The 22,179-nt window shown below is 40.8% G+C and overlaps 1 protein-coding gene across 5 annotated transcripts in view; it reads right to left on the bottom strand.

The window, feature by feature from the left end:
* LOC144596460 (exportin-1) overlaps positions 1-22,179 on the bottom strand; it is a 62,408-nt gene that overhangs the window by 30,105 nt on the left and 10,124 nt on the right. For all 5 annotated transcript variants that reach the window (XM_078404744.1, XM_078404746.1, XM_078404745.1 and 2 more), the window contains 11 exons: positions 18,888-18,989; positions 16,435-16,507; positions 8,731-8,792; positions 8,599-8,643; positions 5,934-6,115; positions 5,805-5,853; positions 5,593-5,712; positions 5,380-5,508; positions 3,054-3,212; positions 1,921-2,118; positions 1,137-1,275 (listed from right to left, as the gene is read on the bottom strand). In XM_078404744.1, coding sequence (XP_078260870.1) covers positions 1,137-1,275; positions 1,921-2,118; positions 3,054-3,212; positions 5,380-5,508; positions 5,593-5,712; positions 5,805-5,853; positions 5,934-6,115; positions 8,599-8,643; positions 8,731-8,792; positions 16,435-16,507; positions 18,888-18,989 — 1,258 coding nt within the window. The remainder of the gene's footprint in view (positions 1-1,136; positions 1,276-1,920; positions 2,119-3,053; positions 3,213-5,379; positions 5,509-5,592; positions 5,713-5,804; positions 5,854-5,933; positions 6,116-8,598; positions 8,644-8,730; positions 8,793-16,434; positions 16,508-18,887; positions 18,990-22,179) is intronic.

The raw sequence follows: 22,179 nt of genomic DNA, 5'->3' as shown, positions 1-22,179 counted from the left end.
AGGATACTATGTTTTGTCTCAGTGTGGCCTCAACAATGGGGAAACTAAATGCAGATTGACTAGCCCATCGCAGAATTTCCATTCAGTCTGCAAAAATTATGCCACTCTTTCAATTGCAGAAAATTGTCCCTTGGAATGCTTGTAGGGGAGAGGGAGTTTTCTGGTGTAGTTTGGCGTTGGAAATTACATTAATGCTTTGAATGGGAAGGCCGAGAGGTAGAAGGAAAGGATAACAGCCTATTGTTTAGGATGGAAACAGGAGTGAGAAACAGATTGGGAGTAATTGAGTCCTTTTTAATTCAAATTTTAATTAGCTCTTCCGAACATCAGAATGGCACCTTACAGATGCCATTGCATTTAACATTTACAGCTAACTGGATATTTTAGAGTTGCACTTCAGATTTCCTGCAGTTAGTTTTGATTCATTCTCTCTTTTGGCTGCACAAATTTTGTCTCATCAGATTTCTCCCTCCATCATATAGATGTTGTCACTCACTCACCGTTACTACCATCTTTCAACTATCATCACCAATATCACCTCAGTCTCCACCTCATCACCAACCTCCAATTTGGTTCTCTGCCCTACATTCTTACTCTGCAATTTAAAATATCCAAAATTCATAACTTTTCCCAGTTCTGGTGAATGGTCAACATGAAATGTTAAATCTATTCCTTTAACCACAGACCAGCAGAGTATTCCCAGATTTTATATTATAAGATATTACCAGAGCAACGGTTTTAAAATGTCCCAAAAAAATATTTGATCCGCAGGATGCGGTGACTGAATCAAGGTATTCAAATAAATCAGTCATAATAAATTTATTATTTTCTTGACAATAATTGTGAGGCAAATCATGTCATTATTCTATTTCCAACCTCACTATTAAAGTAAGTAGCAGAATTTTGCAACCCAAGCAACAATTTTTCCAAATAAGCTTTAAATATTACATTACTCAACAACAACAAAATCACACTTGTCACATATTTCACCATTTAATTAATCTGGTGCTTTCAAGAGACCATATATTTAAAGGATCTATTTATATATTGTTGAAAATTGAGCAAACTCACTAACATGCTCACTTCTAAACAGATTTATCTTATCCTACATGGAGAAGGAAAGAAAAAAATCTTACCAAGCGTTTCCCTCATATTTTTATACAAGTTGATGGAATCTGTATCTTTCATAAACTCTCGCACAACCTCCCCTTGGTCATTTTCCACCACTAGTACCTCTTCCGGCTTGGCCATACGACTGATCATAAGAAGACGAACCTTTGAGAAAGAAATGTCAATACTTACGACAAGTGCTCCATATTGAAATTAAAGTAACCACTATGCTCATCAATCACAGAACAATCTTCCAACATATCTTAGCAAGTTATAAATGAGCAATTTCCTTTACAGAAAGCTTTAAGATGGAAAACTATAGACATACAGCATGGAAACAGCCCCTTCTGCCCAACGAGTCTACACCGACCAGTGATCACCCCGTACACTAGCACTATCCTACACACTAAGGACAATTTACACTTCATAGAAGCCAATTAACCTGCAAACCTGTACGTCTTTGGAGTGTGGGAAGAAACCGGAGCAAAAACACGTGGCCACACACAGAACGTAGAAACTCTGCACCGACAGTCAGGATCAAACCCGGGTCTCTGGCTCTGTAAGGCAGCAACTCTATCACTGCGCCACCCCAGACCTTATCCATAGGAAGTAGATCAACTGTGAGCATTGTCCAAACGTTAAAAAGCTAGGGAGACAATGTAACCTGAACCAAAGGAATTATATATACATTAAAAATATTCTAAACATCTCTTCACAGAAAACCACCGAAGCACATTTATTTTTCTGCTTGTCTTAACATTTAATTAAGAAATAGCAACTCAAAAACTGAAAAAGCCATTTAGTGCCCACCTTGGATAATACTGGCAAATAAAGTTGTCTTCTTGGAGGCACATCAAAATGCTGACTTCCAGAAAGCACAGGTGCTGCAGGTGTTGAGAAGGGACTTTCCCTATAGAGCTCAGAAGCCAAGTGATTCCAATACTCCAAACAAATTTTGAAAATCTCAGTTTCTTCCACTTCAGAGACCAGCAGCATGTAATGAAGAGCCTGTGAATTCATAGATTTATCCCAAGTCATTCTTTTCTCGGCTTAAGCACATGTACAACGGTAAAGTAAAATTTATATTTTGAGGCCGTTAACACACACACACACGCTTCAAATCCTTTCCAAAATGTTAATATCACAGGCAGTATCATGCAATAGTATATCCTCCACTTGCCTGGACAAATGCATTGCTAATAAGGTCACGATATTATGTTCCTATAAAAGCACAAAAGCCTTCCAGTAACCAAATCAATATTCACTATGAGAAAAGAGCCCAAATGATATGCAATATCCTAAATATTTGTAGTAACAAGAACTACAGATGCTGGTTTGCCAAAGACAGACAAAATGCTGGAGTAACCAGCATGTTTCAGGTCAGGTACAATCTCCAGAGAAAACAAATAGGTGACGTTTTGGGTCAGCCGCTTCCTCAGGCCGATTGCTTTGGGGGACAGAAGGGAAAGAGGACGCAAGCAGGAAGAGAGAAAGGCCAGGACGAAACATGACCGATAAAAGGAGAACACAGATGAGGGTTTATTATTTTAAATAGACGGATTGTTGGACAAAGGCCAGATGAAATAACAGGTGTGAGACCAAAAGGACAAAGAGTTGGGAATTGTGAAGCTTGAGGAAGGAATGTAGGTGGAGAGCGGGGCAACATTTGTAGAAGCTACCTAAAATGGAATAATTCAACGCTCATACCGTTGGGTTATAAGCTACTCAAGCAGAATACGAGGTGCTGTACCTCCAGTTTGTTGTGGCCTCACTCTGGCAAAAGACAGGAGGTGCATACAAACCATCAGAACTTCCACTGCCGAAAGGAATGATGTAGCGGTTCAAGGCAAAAAATTACCACCACATTCAGGATACAGGATGTAAATGGCAGCCTCACTGGTGAAACTTTAAACGTAGATTTCAAAACAAATGAACATTCTTACCTCCATAAGAGTTTCCCTCAAATTCAATCTTTTTTCAACAAGCTGTCCATGTTCTTTTAAGAAAGTACAAAGAAAGAGACTCAAGTTCTGGATGAAGTTCTGCTCATCATCCTTGCCATTTGCATATGCCAATCGTATATTGGTATTTAAGGGAAGCATCTATAATAGTAAATGCAGACATGTCTACCACCTGTGGTCATAATTTATTCTATACAACAACTACATCAATACCAACTCACAATTCATTAGTTATATTCAGTGCATAAAATTAAACACAAATTGGTTTTCATCCTGAAATAAAGTACTGGAATCTTACCAAAGGCAGCAAAACATGTCATCAAAACACCAAAAAAGGCAGTAAGACATTAAGTAACTGAGGAATTTTGACACTGGCACAATATACGAATCTATACTGCTCACTGGCACAAGAAACTGCAGTTGCAGTAACGTGGAGCTAAAAACAAACTGCTGCAAGAACTCAGGACAGTAAGACGGCTGAGGTTTGGGTAGCGTCCCTGCATCAGAACTGATAGCGTAGAGGGGAGAGGAAGGTGTATGACATGTGCTGGCAGATGATAGGTGTAGGTGAGGAACAAAAGATAGAGCCAAATGGGGGAGGGTGGGTTGGAGACAATGGTTGGTGAATGATAGGTAGAGACCAATAAGGGGAGTGGAGAAGGAAGCACGTGGCATGGGGGTGATGGGCAAAGTAAGAGAGGGTAGAGACAGAGTGGAACGTAACACGCGGAGACACAAGACGCTGCAGAATGGTGATAAGTGAAATCAGATAATGGAGGGATGGTGCACAGATGGAACCAGTTGATGGGGGGGAATAGAAAACAATGTGCGTGGCTGACACGCAGATGGGATCACGAGAGGAACAAAATTGGATAATTGGGAAGGGGGAGTGGGAGAACCTGGATGGATCAGAAGGAGAGAAAGAACAACAGTGTACAATGGTACTTGTAACGGGAAAAAAAATCAACATTCACACCATTGGGTTGTAGTCTACCCAGACAAAATATGAGGTGTTGTACTTCCAGCTTGCATTTCACTTCAACCTGATAGTGGAGAAAGCCGAAGACACTCAGGTTGGTGCAGGAATAGGAAGAGATGACCAGTTAAAGCAGCATAGAACTGGGAGCTCAAATTAGCCATTGTGGACAGAGGTTCTACGAAAAGATCACCAAGTGTATTCTTGGTCTTTCCCATGTACAGGAAACCACATGGAGAGCAACAAGTGCAGTAGACAAGGTTGAAGATACATTATAATCTTTGCCTGACCTGAAAGAGTTGTTAGATCTCAGGAAGGCAATGAGGGAGGACTATTAAAACAAACATGATCGCAAGGGAAGATACTGTCTCCTGGCTTATCTCAACCACCCCACCATCTCTTTATACTGTCCGTCTTCCCTCCCACTCTTCAGTTCTGACGTAGTGACCAGAAATGTCACCAATTTCACCCTCCACCCCACCACAAATGCTGCCCCACCTGCTAAGTTCTTCCAACAGTTTACTTTTTGTTCAATTTCCCAAGTGGTCTAGACAAGATAAATGTAGAAACCTACCCATGGTTGCCAGGGAAAGTACCAGGGGATGGGAGGGTAGTTGGCAAGAGATGAGCAGAGCAAGGAGTAATGTAGTTCCTATGCAACGCAGAAATGGTCATGGTAGAGGTGTGTTGGAAGAGAAGATGTGACTGAGATCCTGTTGGAGCTATCAGAAGCAGTGATAGATGAAATGCCAAATGTAATATCATCAGGTAATTCATGGGTTACACATGGGTCCTGATCCTCAGATTTCTGCACGTCAGAAGCAAATTATTTCAATGAAGTTCAATTCACATAAACATTATTGTCTTCTCCTGAGTAATGTACAATGGTACAGAATCAGAATGTCCCATGTCCAAAGACAATTTTTGATGGCTTTAAAAGTATCAATGAATGTTATGTTTGATATAGATTCACCTTGTCAAGATTCCAAAGCAAATCTCTTTAGTTACCACTGTGTACCAGCAGTGTTCGTAAAGGCAATGTATCTGTTTGATTGCTGCAGGGAGGTTACGTGAATAGTGATATTCAAAAACTCAGCTTTTGAATTAACTAGTCGCTATCCCAACTCAATTATTCCTCATGTTTGTATTTCTGTAACTAGCTTTCCTGTCTCGAAAAATGCTTTAAAAATTACTGGGAGAGTTTGCAGTCGGGTCACCCGTAACCGGGGGACCCTGTACATGCAAAATTATGCATTATACAATTGACCTTCAGAGATTTGTAGAGAATGTAGCATTAGATTAACTACTTTCAAAGGATCAAATTTAAAATACCTGCTTCAGCTGTATCATTGTTAGGGTGAAGAGAGTAACAAACTGTTCTTCATACTGACTAACGCTTACTCCAGCTATCTCTGTCAGGCACTTCAAAGTCACATTTCTGAACATGGGTACATTGAGAAACTAAAAAGAGAGAAATATATTAGCTTTGGCCAATTTCTCATTTGAAAAATTCTGCGGATCCTGATTCTGTGAGGATGTACATACTTTATATATTAGCGTGCTAATTAGTTTAGTTTCAAAGATATATCCAAGTGGAATCCAGTTTAGGAACCTCAGCAATGTTTCTAAGGTTGCTTGAACAAGAGGTGCATTTTGAGAGTTTTCCTGCAAGCAAACAAAAAAAAAGTTATGAAATCGGAATTAATTAAAATGAAATGGGCATGGTTTAAAAATAAAAAGTTAAAAATATTGTTTACCATGACAAATTGGCACAGCTGGAATATCTGAGAGAATTCATTGCACATGCTATAAAGAAACAAGAAATCATTGATCAAGCACCTGGAATAATTTGTTTAATTGAATAAAATGTAATTTCCGAGATATACCTGTCCTTTAGATGTTTTGCTTTAACTTGGGTCATTTGCCCACTGGAGAAATCAAACACTTCCTCACTCAACAATTTGAGAATAATCATGTTGTTCTGACATAGGCTCTCGCTGGTTCTGCTTGCTCCTACGATGTCACTGATGAATGTAGGCCAGTGTTTTGGCCATTCCTGTTTGAGTATCTGTAAGTATCACAAATAGCAAATATGTCCAAAATCATATTTACATTTGCCAACATCTATGGCAGTAATGAGCATTTTGAGACCAGTGGCCAGGATGAAGCATTCATAAAAGAGTCACCTCAACCCCTACACATCAATAACTCCAATCAAGGAGTTGATTACCTAAATATGCAAATACCTAACCAATAAAGCTATGCAAAACTTAGATTAACTGTAAATGTTTCACTTCTGCTGGAATCTTCACCTCCAATCCACCGTAGATGTTAGCAATCAATTTAGAGATTTGTTTAAAAACCAAAATATTCAGCACCCGTTAATAACTACTCTCTGTTCTACCAAAAAAGGTATCACATTCGTTGGTCAGCATTAGTATACTCGTTGGCCTTTTGACACAATAATTATCATGCGAATAAAGGCAGAAACGTGTATTCACAATCAGTTGCAAAGTACCAAGTTTTATTTAATAAATAATTTATTTCACTGTTTAAGTCCATAGTTAAGTTAGATTTGAGCTGACTTGATTTGTTATGACAAATTAGGGTTACCAAGTCTCCAGACATCAAAGTCAAAGAAGCTTGTCTGTACTTTAGACCCAATTCTTCCCATTTCTGAACTAATTTTAAATTGAAACCGGTACCAAACTATTTTGTACAACATGAAAAGATTCGATTGGAAATAAACATAGCACAAAAAGTAAGGAAATTTGTGTTTGGTAGATTATTTCTTTGTTGTAACAATGCTTCTTGGCAATAAATCTTATACCGTTGGAAAGCCTGTTTATTTCCCTTTTAAATGGTGCCACAATTGTAAGGAACATGCATTTGTGGGATGAGCAGCAGAGCTGAGTATATGGGTTGCGCCCATGAAAAATTTGCCAAATCTTCTCTGCCAATGCCAAACAGCTTATTCTGCTGTTGCTATTGACTCTTGTTTTGAGCTTCTGGTACCCCCAGGTGCTGACAATCAGGTGCCTGATTGGCACCTGATTGGCAGCATCTGTGAGCATGGGCCCTGCTACAGTGGTCAGTAGGTGTCTGCTCCATGAATCGGCATGCCACGTTTGACTGATCTGGATAGGGCCCGTGCGATAGGGCAACTTCAAGCTGGTGTTCCGCAAAACCAAGTTGCGGCATTATTTGGAGTGAGCCCTAGTACCATCTCCAAAGTGAAGGCCAAGTTCCATATAACGGGGATGTCAGAGACAGGCCGCGAAGTGGGCGTCCCAAGAAGACGACACCCGAAGAAGACCGTTTCCTCACCCTGTCAGCACTTAGGAACCATAGGCTGTCTTCTACAGATTTGCAATCAAGGTTAGCAGGACGATATGGCCGACGGCTCTCTGCCCAGACAATTCGGAACAGACTGCATGCAGCCGATCTCCAGTCTCATAGGGCTGCCAGGAGGCCTGCCACGACTGCCCTTCACCGTCAGGCCCGTTTGCGCTGGTGTCGGCAACACGTGCACTGGAACCTGAACATGTGGAGGAACGTTATGTTCAGCGATGAGTCCAGATTCTGCCTACGGCAGTTGGATCATAGGGTCAAAGTGTGGAGAAGACGCGGAGAACGCTATGCTGATTGCTGCACCGATAAGAGTAACATCTTTTGGTGGAGGCAGTGTGATGATGTGGGGCGGCATCTCCCTCACTGGAAAAAAGAGGCTTGTCATCATTGGAGGCAATCTCAATGCAGAGAGATATCGAGATGAGATTCTGCAACCAGTGGCAATCCCATATCTCCACAGTCTGGGACCGAACTCTATCCTCCAAGATGACAATGCTCGCCCCCACAGAATGGCCTGCCAGCAGTCCTGACCTCAACCCCATTGAACACTTGTGGGATCAGCTTGGGCGTGCTGTTTGTGCCAGAGTGACCAACACAACCACGTTGGCTGACTTGCGACAAATGCTGGTTGAAGAATGGGATGCCATCCCACAACAGTGTGTGACCAGGCTGGTGACCAGCATGAGGAGGAGGTGCCAGGCTGTTGTGGCTGTGTATGGTTCTTCCACACGCTACTGAGGCTCCTGTTTATTAAATGAATAAATTGTTAAATTGCCAATATGTCTTGTTTCTTCAGACTTCAATCATCCAATCCACCAAACAAGAGTCAATGGCAGAATAAGCTGTTTGGCATTGGCAGAGAAGATTTGGCAGATTTTTCATGGGCGCAATCCACTCAGCTCTGCTGCTCATCTCACAAATGCATGTTCCTTACAAATGTGGCACCATTTAAAAGGGAAATAAACAGGCTTTCCAACGGTATAAGATTTATTGCCAAGAAGCATGGTTACAACAAAGAAATAATCTACCAAACACAAATGTCCTTACTTTTTGTGCTATGTTTATATGCAGCACAAGTAGACAATGTTCAATAAAGACTTCAAACCCTATCAGCTGTGATCGAACCCCATAGACAATTTTAGAAATCATTACACACTGAAACAATTGTCCAACCTACTCTCAAATCCTCCAAGATCTTACCTGAACCAGAATCATATTCAGCTTCCCAATGTAAACTTTCTCCTTCTAAAACAAAAAGCAGTAATTCAGTAAATAAGTTAAATGCAGAATTTTGAGACACCATACACTGTTCAGCTTGATATGAAAACGTACCTCAATGTTTACAGGATCAGATGAAGTCTTAATAATCAATCCAACAACATACTTTTTAATTCCTATGCACAACAAAAAATAAAAATAAAATTACTGAATGATAAAATGAATGAGCAGTGCATATGGTTGTTCAAATATTACATTGACTTAAAAGTATTAATAATAACTTCACCCAAAATATTGTTTTAATTAACTCTCACAGAAGAGTGCAAATGTGCTGGGTGAAGGCTGATTGCAGGTAGCGAGTCAACCAAAATGGGATACTCGAGCTTGTCCTCACCAATCTCGCAGCTAAAAATCCTCATTCCAAGTTACCATGACAAATGTATGAAGATCATATTATAAACCTTCACACCAAGCAGTGCTAAAATTGGTTTGGTTTCCAATTGTATTTATTAGTCATTTAGAGTCAGAGTCACAGTGTGTAAACAGGCCCTTCGGTCCAACTTGCCCACTTACACTAGACCCACCTGCCTGCGTTTGGCCCATCTATCTATCTATATTATTTTATATATATATATATATATTTTTTTATATTACTAAAACTCTCATCTTTGTATATATGTATGTTCCCGAAATACAGCCAAAACGGTACACGATAGCGCAACAATTTTAAGGGCATCCTAGTCACCAGTCGCCTCCGGTGTGCAATATCAAGTTTCGTTATATTTTAAAAGTAATTCACTTTATAAATTTTAATAAACTTTATGCTGTGAATGGGACAAGTTTCAATGTGGCAATCGCGCCTGCGCAGTGCACTCCCACTTGCCGGGCCCAGCAGTTGCGTCTGCGCAGTTGGGGGACGGTTGCCTGACCCGGTATCCGTGCATTCCCCTCCGTCTCCCTGACTGATCGTTCCCCTCTGTCTCGAGCGCCCGCTTCAACCGACGGCGTCGTCGAGCCCCCACTCCGGCCCAGGCCCAGTGCCCCGCACCATCACCGGAATACAACTCCGAGCAGGCAGCTTCTTCTCCCCCTCCTCCCGCATCTCCTCCAGCGCCACCTTCAACCGATGACATCGTCGACAACGGTCGCTTCAACCGATGGTGTCGACGACTCGACAAAAATGGCGGCCGCTCTCCTTCTTCTACTGTTTCGCCATCTTGTGCGCCCCTCCCACCGCCACACTGCCCGCTGGGAGGTGTAGTCCCAACTCCTGCCGAGCCCCATCCGACACTCGCCAGCAATCAGCGCTGCACGCAAGGTGCACTGGTAAATGGCTTTCGCTGCCAACGCGTCCAGAGGGGCGTGGAGGCAGGGGATGGGGGAGTGGTTGAGGGCAGGTGGGGAGGGGGAAGTGGTGGTGGGGTGAGGGGTATGGAGTGGGTCAGTGGGGTGTATGGAGTGGGTCAGTGGGGGGGATTGAGGGTGCTAGACCAATATAGGAGAGGCTTTAGGTCCACGGCTCGCTCTGGCTGCAGCGCTGGCGCCACGAGGCCCAGGTCAGTGACTCCCTCTACGAGGAATGGGCATATATATATATGTACTTCTGAGATTTTGTTGTGGACATGTGGACCAACAGCCAAAACAGTAAACTATAGCGCCACAATTTTAGCACCACCTTAATCACCATTGTCCTGGCGACTGATAATTAAAAGTTTTATTTAAATTGGTCTTATATTTTTAAAGTTAGAGATTTTAAAGTTTAAAAATCACCTTTCAATCCGACTTCTTAAAGGTACTCAGTGTGTGATGTTACAATGGGTCACGTACGGCTTTAATTGCGCTTCTCTCCCCGCTCTCCCAAACAAGATGGCCGCTGGCAGGAGGGCCGCCCGGGCTCAGTGGCTCCCTCTCCCCCCTCCCGGCCCCGGGGGAGACTCCGAGCAGGAGGGAGATGGTCGTCCACTGATCCTTTGTTTCCATCTCCTCGAGCGCCCGCTTCAACCGACGGCGTCATCATGTCCCCGCTCCCGCCCGGGCCCAGCGCCCCGCACCATTACCGGAATACAGCCCCCAATGAGCAGCTTCTTCTACTCCTCCTCCCGCGTCCCATCTAGCATATATAACATGGCATACATAATATTTATGTGTAAAATGTAATTTATATAATATACATATAAACAATTTATTATATACACACACACGAATAATTTATTATACACATATGAATAATTTATTATATACATATATAATTTATTATATATAAAAACAATATATATGTGTATATATAATAAATTATTCATATGTGTGTATATATAATAAATTGTTTATATGTATATTATATAAATTACATGTTTGTTACGCTGTCGTGTACCATTTTGGTTGTATTTTGGGAACATACACATTTGTGTGTTTGTGTGTATTATAAATCTTATATATAGAATAATAAATTATATAAATATATATATAATTTATTATTCTATATACAAGATTTATTATACACACAAATATGTAAGTTCCGAAAATACAACCAAAATGGTACACGACAGCGCAACAATTCTAGGGGCACCTTACTCACCATTCGCCTGCGGTGTGCAGTATCAAGTTTCATTCAAATGGTTGGGCTTTCGTGTACCGTTTTGGCTGCTTTCTGCCCAACCAATTGTTCACGTGCTTTTGACGCTATTTTGATCTAATACTTCCATATTCAATGTTGTCATTAAACGTGTGCTTTGTTCAACGATGACTCCTGAAATGCTCAAATTTTCTTGAAGTTAAAGTTTGATAATATTAAAATTGTGTCTTTCTTTTCCATCAACCGCTGTCACAACGGGAACCCAATGGGTCCATGGGTCGCGTTTCGTTCAAATTGTTGCGCTGTCGGGTACCGTTTTGGCTGCTTTCTGCCCAACCAATTGTTCAAGCGCTTTTAATTGTACTAAATTAAGCCACATGTTGCAAAGAAACTGACAAGTTATTAAAGAACCTTTGGTAACAACGGGAACCCAACGGGTCGTCTAGTATCCCTCTAAACCAGCGGTCTTCAAACTGTGGCCCACAGGCCACCTCCGGCCCGCCACGGGTTTTTATTCGGCCCGCAGCAAGCTCTTAACACGTTCCGTGCTGCGGGTTCTGTGGTAGCGTGGAGATTTTTTTTTTAGCGGCCCATTTCTGAATGGTGGTTTATTATCACGTGTGCACTGTACGGTGGAATTATTTTAGCATAGATCACATGTGCTAAGTCACCATATTTTGGCGACATTTACAAAAGTCCAAAGTCGGGTCCGCGTGCTGGATGCACTGGAGCGGCTCCCGATCCAGGCGTGCCCCAGGCTGCTGCAGGGCCTCCTCAGTTGCCCTCAACTGGCTCGGCACGTCGATCGACGTCCCTCTCCTCGCCCGACCGCCTCTGTGTCCTGGGGGAAGAGCCTTCTGCAGCTGACCTTGCAGGCGCTGGAGGCATTACCCCTCTCCTACTGGCCCACTCATCGTGTCCATCGTCGCCAACGGCTCCCTCCTCCTCCGTTCTCCGGTCTTTAGGACCGATCTCGGCGTCAGTTTCCAAACTTACACGTCAGGTAGGCTATCAAGTTGAGGGCTTGTATGCAGCTGCCAACTTAATAATAATCTTAAATTTTAATGATTTCTTAGTGGAGTGCCCACCCGTGGTCACTCCGCCATTATATCACATGGTATTTCTATAGTCTACATGCCCACTGGTGGTCAATGTATTTTTTTTGTTTTATAAATAATTGGATACCTACGGTATATATGTATTCCAATATTTCAAGCTCTTTTTAAAATGTGAATATTATTTATTTGTTGCCATATAAACCTCATTAAATTTATAAAACTGATATTTCTTTATTTTTTCCTGCAAATGTGCCAAATATATAATGTGGCCCTCATGCTGAAAGGTTTGGAGGCCCCTGCTCTAAACATATCCTATCCATGTACCTGTCTAAATGCTTCTTAAATGTTGCAATAGTACCTGCCTCAACTACCTCCACTGACAGCTCATTCCATACTCACCACCCTTTGTGTAAAGGTTACTCCTCACGTCCATATTAAATATGTCCCCCTCACTTTAAACCCATGTCCTCTGGTTCTCAATTCCCCTACTCTGGGCAAAAGACCGTGCATTCAGCCAGCGATTCCTCTTATGATTTTGTACACCTCATTCCTATAATACGGTGACCAAATCTGAAGACAATACTCTAAATGTGGCCATTTATAACTGCAACATATTTCTATACTTGACTACAAGCATGTTAACTGCACTAAACTTAGTTGCATAAAACTAAGCAACCAGGAGATCCTATGAACCACTGGAAACAGGAGTTGAAGCATACACCATCACATTACCTGCACACTAGACATTGCCAATGCTGGAATCTTGCGCAAAAATACTCTAGCAACTCAACGAGTCAATATCTGATCTCCACCACAACCCTGTCCTTTAGGTCGGCTTCGACTTGATTACCAATAAAATTATTTTTAACAAACTTATGTGGATGTTTCTTTACTAAAACCTTTCCAAACATCATTTAATTACCCCCCTATTTTTGTATTAAAAGCTTTCCCACAAGATTAAATTGACTAGCTTGTAGTTGGCCCATGGCCCATGTGCCTTTGCACCCCTTTGTGCTATTTTCTCACTCTCTCACAGCAGCCCAACATGTAGACACTGAACGTTTATGGTTTATCTTCCTGGAATAGAAACATAGAAAATAGGAGCAAGAGTAGGCCATCCGGCCCTTCAAGCCAACACCGCCATTCAACATGATCATGGCTGATCATCCAAAATCAGTACCCCGTTCCAGCTTTTTCTCCATATCCCTCGACTCCTTTAGCCCTAAGCGCCAAATCTAACACTCTTGAAAACACCCAATGAATTGGCCTCTACTGCCTTTTGTGGCAGAGAATTCCAGATTCACAACTCTCTGGGTGAAAAAGTTCTTCCTCATCTCAGTTCTAAATGGTCCGCCTCTCATTCTTAAACTGCGACCCCTGCTTCTGGACTCCCCCAACATCAGGAACATTTTTCCTGCATCTACACTGTCCAATCCTCTAAGAATCTTATATGTTTCTATAACATCTCCTCTTATCCTAAATTCCGGTGAATACAAGCCCAGTCAACCCATTCTTTCATCGTACATCAGTCCCGCCATTCCGGGAATTAACCTGGTGAACCTACGCTGCACTCCATCAATAGCAATAATGTCCTTCCTCAAATTAGGAGACCAAAATCGCACACAATACTCCAGGAGCGGCCTCACCAGGGCCCTGTACAACTGCAGTAGGACGCCCTTGCTCCTAAACTCAATGAAGGCCAACATGCCATTGGCTTTCTTCACTGCCTGCTGTACCTGCATGCTTACTTTCAGTGATTGATGTGCAAGCACACCCAGGTCCCACTGTACCTCCCCCTCTTCTCATCGGACAACATTCAGATAATAATCTGCATGCTTACTCTCAGTGACTGATGTGCAAGCACACCCAGGTCCCATTGTACCTCCCCTTCTTCTAATCTGACATTCAGATAATAATCTGCCTTCCTGTTCTTTCCACCAGTGGATAACCTCACTTTGATCCACATATATCTTCATCCTACTTCCCTGGGTAAACAGCAATGCATCCCACCCAAACCAGATGCTCATGCTTAGCCAGTCTTCCTAGTAATTTAATTCACACCCTATCCATTTACTTCTACCTTCCCTTCTACTGATATTGTGTCAGCGTCTTCTTCACAAGCAAAGACTGATATAAAGTATTCATTTTGCATTCTATTCACAAAGGTAGCCTTTTATTCCTAATCAGTCCCATTGCTAATTTTAACTACCGACTTGCATATCTGGAAAATACATTTGGGTTCCTTATATGTAAAACTGCCATTCCGAAACCTTCTCAGTTTTTATTATTTTTCAATTTCACTTCAATATATTATATTCAGTCTAGCTAATCACTGGAGTTAACCTAATATGTATTATATATCCACTTTTTTTCTTTATCATCTATCTTAGACATCCAGGGAGCTCTCTTTTGTTCCCTTATCTTTCCCCTTTGTATGAAAAATAACTAGCTGGTACCAGAAACATATGCTCTTTAAATAATATTCATCGTTTTGTTTTATTTGTCCATTTGATTCCATTTTATCTTGGCAAGATTCCACCACATCTCATTAAAGTTACATTCTCCCAAATTAGAAATTCTACTTGAATGCAGAGATCTCATAAATTCAATCAATGCACCCAAATAGCTCACCTCATTCTCTAAAAGATCGATCATTGTTTCCTTGCTTTTTCAGCCAGAAGCCAGATCTTCTGAACATTTCAGAGGAGGAACATTCTTCTCCTTTTCCAAATATTGGCCCCATTACCAACAAAAAGTCTTCGAATGTCATGACTAGCACTTTATATATTTCTATAATCCCCTGCAGTTTTGCTCCTATATCAAATTATTTGGTGACCTACAAAGGAACCCCCTCTTAGTACAAGTTTCCTTCTTAACTGATGGTTTCAGAACGTTACCTCTCAAACATCCTTGCTGCAATACCATAAAACCTTTAATATCTCAGCCACCCAATTTCCATCCCAATCTTGAGTGCCAATTCCTGTTCTTTTAAGCTACTTCATATCACAGAATTTGTATCTGCCTCTGACGTTAATCACCACTTGTTTATATAGATGCATTATAAACTACTTTCTGTACATCTGTGTCTGTCAGTATCTACTACTTCCTTCACTATTACTATCTAACACTCATTTCTTTGTACACCATAATCCTATTTCTATTTCTATAAGCTGGTGTCATTTGTTATTATCAAAATTTCCTCATCTGCAGAGCCTGCCTACTCGTATCTAATGCCAGTCTGATCCAGTTGCAATTTGTCTATTTTCAGCATCCATTGTCTCTCAAACTGCTCAAGAATCTATTACTCTGTTCCTGCACCATATCTTTACGCATACATGAATCTGGCCAATCTTCCCATTTACATTCTCATTAACACACAGAACTGGGAGAATTCCAGATCACTGGATTACTTCTCCCCTTCCTCCCAAGCTCATTACACTGTCTCAAGGACCATAACCCTTTCTCTCAGTCAGCGATGCCAGCAGAAACCACAGTTCTGCCTTCCACTTTGACTGGTGCATTACTAACTTTGTGTCCCCTCCCATGCATTTCACCGTCCCTTGATGGCATGTCCAGGAATGCACTACAAAGGTGTTACCAATTGTGCCAGTCGCTATACAAAGATATGTACATCTCAAAGGTCTTCTGCACATCCTGCCCATTCAGATAGCCTACTTGCCATTTTGAAGCTGACTGTGGGGTGGCCACATTCTGGAAGCTATGATGCAGGAAAACCTCAGCTTCTCATACTCCTGTTCAACTCTACATGGAATTCGAGGTTGAAAATCCTAACTTCAAGTTCAAACTGCGAGAGAAACCTTTATGATACTCCCACAGGAAGGTCTTCAGCTGTCCTACATCACTTATTGCTTTTAGATTGAACTTTTTTTCTTTGCACTTAACCGTTGCTGTATGAAGAGCAGCACCTCCTTCTTGCTCTCATGAAATTTCCTTGTTCAAAAATACTTTCTGCTTTCACTAATGTAACCTTTTTTACAAATACCAACCCAAAACCCTTTAATCGGAGTGTAAATGAAATATAGGTTCACATCACTCATGATCGCCAGGGTTCAAAGAGGGTATTCCTCTTCCCAAGTACCAAGTGTCGAAGGCAGGGAAAGGGTAGAGATGCTCAACTTTGAAAATGGTATGCATCAAGCTTGGGAGACATTAATTCTGATCACTCACCCTCACACTGATTTCTTGGGAGAATCTTCCATCTAGTTTTTATTACATTTTCCAAGATCTGCAGTGCGTAGTACTGTAATGAGATGACATGGCAACATGAGAATCATAAAATGGACATGCTAATATTTAAGACTATAAGCCACATTCTCATAAAATGCTTGCCTGCTACTTCTCGTGCAAGCAAAATCTGCTCTTTTAAGTTATTAAAAACCAAGGCACAAAATCTAATCTACCACAGTACTTTACAAGTGAGAATTAAGATTTCATGCAATTGCTGTTTTCACTTGCACAAAACTACAAATTGTTACATAATTGAACTGTCAAGCAGTCCTGCTGTTGATCAGGGCTTGCACCAGTTAATAATGCATCAAGTCTAGCTCAACAGTGTGAGACCTACAGTATGGCGTTTTCAACAGTTAGTGAACATGTTTTCTTGTATCTACCTGGTGTTGCTCTTCAGGAACAGCAAGACAGCCCACAGACTCATTTGCAGTGTAGTTTCCAATTTCCCAATCACCCTCATCAATTTAGGATCCATTAATGTTTGTCATAATTAAAAGTTACACCCTATTTCAACTATAGGGATCAGGTGTTTAGTAAAAACAAAAAACAAGAAATAGCACACTGCAAGTAAAACAATAATGTTTTCGACTTGAGCATCACAAGAACACGCCTTTCTTAGATTCCAAATTAACAATATTCTGTAAGTAAATTAATGAATAAATCTACAAAGCCAAGGAAGAAATTACGAATAAAAAGATTAACAATATAGCAGTTTACCAACATGCATAATTATGGGAACACAGTAATTTTTACACTTTTATTCCTCCACACCATTAATACACAAGCCAAATGGTCAAGAGGAATGTAGGTTTCATGCAGTTTCTACAGCAGGATAGCCAGATATCCAGAACCACCAATGATAAGGGAGATTTAACTAATTATTATTTTAAGAAAAAGCTTAGCACAGCAATTTTGCGGTGAATATTGGCAAATAAAGACAAAATATAAAATTTGTACATTCGAGATTGTGATGATGTGACATGTGAGGAAAATCTTCAAATTTGACATAAAGCTGTTAAAGAGCAACCAACCAAATCTATCGTAGCATGGACAGCAGCTATTAAGCTTTGTATGTTTGGGAAAAGGAAATCAATGAATGCCAAAGTTGCATAACTCAGAAACAATCTATTTGTGTGCAAAAGAATAAGAGCAATAGAAAACAATACTGATCCCTACAGGAGAAATAATTCAAATTACATTTTCTTTTTTTCCCTCAGCCTGTTTGTTATACTCTTAACCCATCCCCTTAAAACAAAGTCATAGATGAACAGAATTCAGTTAAAGGGAATCAAAAGGGTAGACCTTGTGGAGGCCTGCCGCCAAAGCCTAGCTGTGTCAGTTGCACAGGAAGACACCCCTTTTCTTCCTATTACAATCAACATAATGGAACATTATGATTAATGTCAAATAACATTAACAGTTTGAATAAAAAAACACTAAAATAGTGATTGCATAAAACTGTTGTAAAGCCAAATGTCAGCGCATAAAATTTAGCACCAATGATTTTAAATTTAGGTATGCAAGAGATTCTTTACCTTCAGTTTTCTCTGTTCCTCTAATCATCTCATTTGTCACAAGATACAATTTTGAGTTTTACAAATACTGTTGACAAATCAGCTTAAAAATTAGTAATAACTGTCAGTAACAAAACAATGCAACAGGCAAGAAAACAAGACAAACACCTTCACTAAGATTAGATCAGAACTTTGAGGAAGTACTGTGCGGATGATATTCAATCTCAATAACAAGTTCTCAAAATTTCATCACGACAATTACTAGATTCCAGAGTAAAATTAGTAAAATAATGCCAGTAAATTTAAAGAGTTAGAGTGATTTCAAATACGTTTACTGGACATTTACTAGTAGACACAGAAAAATAAAATGCATTATAAACATGTTTGCAAAGACGGCCCAAATGGACTCATTCACTCAAGGTTTACCTCGCAACTTACTGAAAATTGGCGTTGGTGCTTCAAAAAGGAAGCGTTCAGGAACCAAAGGTCAAAAATAATTCCAAGTTTAACTGCACTGCACTAATTAGCAGGATGTTTGATTAAAACTGAAGATATTTAAAAGATAATATCCACTACCCCTAAAACTTAATACAGACAGAATGTGTTTAACAATATGTAGGCAAACTGCTCATGATTTTGTTTTCATACCAGTATGATCAATTGGCTCTGCTCAAAAATTGAAATCATAGATGGCTCTGCAGGACAAATGTTTCCACCCCTCCCTCGTGTTTCAAATCATACCAACAGTTGCCTAATTGCCTTGCAAACATCCCAAAACACCTCCAAACCCAGTAGTGAAATAGTATAAGTTTGTCTTGCCAAAAGTTTAATTCAAGATTCACATTTCGAAGACTTCTTCATGAACATTTCACTTACTTTGGTATTCATATTTTGTGAAAACTCCAGAATAGTGTCAACTCTTGTCCATGCATCAGGATGCTCCTTTAAATGAGTTAAAACCTCTTGAGCCATTCTTTGCTATCAGGAAAAGTAATTTCACGATTATTTGGAATCAAGCACCACTCCCCAAAAAAAACATTTATAAACAGCAGAGTATTAAATCATTGGTAGTTACTGTACAGCAATCTAAAAAAAAAAATTAGAACAAAATTGACATCTTTTCAATAGCGATAAGTTTATTTTTATTACTGCAAGCTAAAAATATTAAAAGCTGCATTATAATTTTAACAGTATAAATGCACCAGTGTCAAAACTAACTGTATGTCAATTTCATTAACTACCCATGGTTAAAGTGTTCTTGAGACAAGGGGATGGAGAGGGAAAGCGAGTGTGACTTGAAGTTAGAGGTTAATGTTCATACCGCTGGGGTGAACTGCTTGTTTCACTTGGGCAGCTTACACCCCACTTCTACTTAGGCTAGATGACAACATAAGAGAAGTTCTAAATACTGGAAAAGTCTAGAGCAGTTTGATTAATGGTAATGTGTATTTCAAGAATTGATTCTGTACAGACACCTGATCTTTCTATGCAAAATATGTAAACTCCAATCAAAGATCTAGGGACATTACTCCTTGCTTACAGTAATGACAAGCATAACATTCCAAACTTTGATATTTTCCTAATATTGCAGTGCCATTTCTGAGTGCTATAAAGTTACCTAATATTAAATAACAGTTTAGTTTAGTAATACAACGTGGAAACAGGCCCTTTAGCCCCCGCCGCATTGACCAATGATAATCCACAAATTAGTTCTACGTTATCCCAGTTTTGCATCCTACACACTAGGGGCAATTTTCAGAAGCCAATTAACCTACAAACCTGCAGATCTTTGTAATGTGGGAGGAAACTAGAGCATCTGGAGAAAACTCACACGGTCACAGAGAACATGCAAACTCCATACAGACAGCACCCGTAGTCAGGACCGAACCCATTTCTGGCGCGATAAGGGAACAACTAGAATAATCTGCATGTTTGTATCTTTGGCAGGCCATGTCTTATGCATTTGACCCGACCGAGTTTTTTTGAAAAGGTGACAAAGATGATCAATGAGGGTAGGACAGGAAATATTATCGACATGAATTTTATTCAGATTTGATAAAGTCCCATATGTTAGGCTGAACTAGAAGATTAAGTTGCTTGGGATCCACGGTGACCTGGTTGTCTGAAATCATAGAAGACAACGGGCTGTGGTGGAAGGGTGTTATTCTGGCTGGAGGTCCGTGAGCAGTGGAGTTCTGCAGGGATGTGTGTTGGAACCACCATTGTTTTTGAAGGGAGACCCGATAGAAGTACATAAAATTATGAGATGCATAGATAGGTCAGAATCTTTTTCCCAACATGGAAATATCAAGTGAGACGGTCAAGAGAATGTAGAATGCATGATTAGTAAATTTACAGATGACATTAAAGTGGATGGTGTGGCAGGTCAAGCCACTTTGGTCTCGAAGTGTCGTTCGTCGAGCTCGAGCACTCGTGTGGACCCGACATGATCTGGGCCGACCAATCAACGGCCATCTGGATGGTCTGCCAACGGTGTGCAGCGGACGACGGAGCTAGTCTTCACCGCACAGTCAACACGTTAACACACACCTTGCCCTCTTGTACTAATTGTTGAGCTGTATCAAATGTTGAGCAAATATTAAACTGAGTGTTTATACAACAGGTGAACCTCAACAGTGGTGATCCCGACGATCCGAAATGGCATCATCGTGCCTGGAGGAGACAACCCAGATCAGCAGAATGCAGTTTCACTCAAACTGCCCACCTTCTGAACATGGCAGCCCCAAACTCCACTGGACACAGACCTCCAGCCAGAATAGCACCCTTCAACAACATCCATCTTGGAGAAAGCCAGTACTGAATTGAAACAACCAAGTCACCATGGACTCCAGCATTTTAATCTTCTGATTAAGAATTAGATGACCAAGAAGGACTTTACCAAATGCCGTACAAAAATCCAGACAACATCCACAGCCAGCACCTCATCGAACATCTCCTTCACCTGCTCAAAAAAACATGGTCACGTTCGAAAGAGATGACCTGCCATGGTCAAAGCCATACTCCATGCCCCTAATTAGCCCATTCTCTTCCAAATGGGAGTAAATCCTATCCTGAAGAATCTTCTCCGTTAGCTTCTCCACAGTTGCTGCAAGGCTCACTGGCCTGTAATTCCCTAGATTATTTGCAATTCCCTTCCTAAACTAAAGAACAACAATGGTGACTCTCCAGTCATCCAGGACATTGGCTTTGACTCGAGAAGATACAATGCTCTCTGTCTAGGAATAAATTCCATTCTTTATCTTTGAACGGTCCTACCTTCTCCTTGGTTACCATGGATAGCAATGGCAGCTCAACATTCTTGGTTACTGAGTTTCCATATAGGATTGTTAGATTTAAAAGATGAACGTGGGGGGTGGGAGGCACACTGGTAAACAACCTCCTACTGAAGTTAAAAACTAATACCGTAATATAGTGAATATAAAGAAATTTAAAGATGATACCAAAATAGCAGTTCAATTCATTGCAGGGAAGACAATTTTAGACAGAAGAGAGGCATCAATGGACTGATTAAATGGGCACAAAAGTTGCAAATGGAATTCAACACATTAAGAGAGAACGCAAGCAAAGGCTCAGAAGACAAAACAATACATCACTGGAACGTTCCCTACTACGTTTGCTTGAGCCATGATGCTAATTTACCTAATTACACCTGCCTGCACATGATGGGTCCTGAGTTTTTGCTTGTTCACATCTAAACATTTAAACTTTGCCATCACATCTGCTTCAAGCAGCTATCCTGGCCATATTTGCAAGACATCCAAGAACCCCAACAAAAAAGTTGTCTCACACATCTCCTTTAAATATTCTCCCTTTCACCACTGCCCTCTAGTATTTGACATTTAGATCCTAGGAATTTACCAATTATTATGTTCTACTAGACCAAGTGGACCTGTTGGACCCAAACCTCTCCTGCGTTGATTGGTGCAGAATCCTCTCCTCCCCCACTCCCCACCCCCCCATCCTCCCACCATCCCCCCCCCCCCCCCCCCCATCTCCCTTGGAGATAGATTTAAACTTTAAAATGTGAATAACTTAAAAAATATAACACCAATTTCAATGAAACTTCTTCCATCAGCACCAAAGGGGTGACGGTGAGTAAGGTGGGCCTAAAATTGTTGCGCTATCGTGTACCGTTTTGGCTGTAGAT

Source organism: Rhinoraja longicauda, chromosome 9 (assembly GCF_053455715.1).
Source record: "Rhinoraja longicauda isolate Sanriku21f chromosome 9, sRhiLon1.1, whole genome shotgun sequence".
Classification (NCBI taxonomy): Eukaryota; Metazoa; Chordata; class Chondrichthyes; order Rajiformes; family Arhynchobatidae; genus Rhinoraja; species Rhinoraja longicauda.
This window is presented reverse-complemented; position numbering and strand designations above follow the sequence as displayed.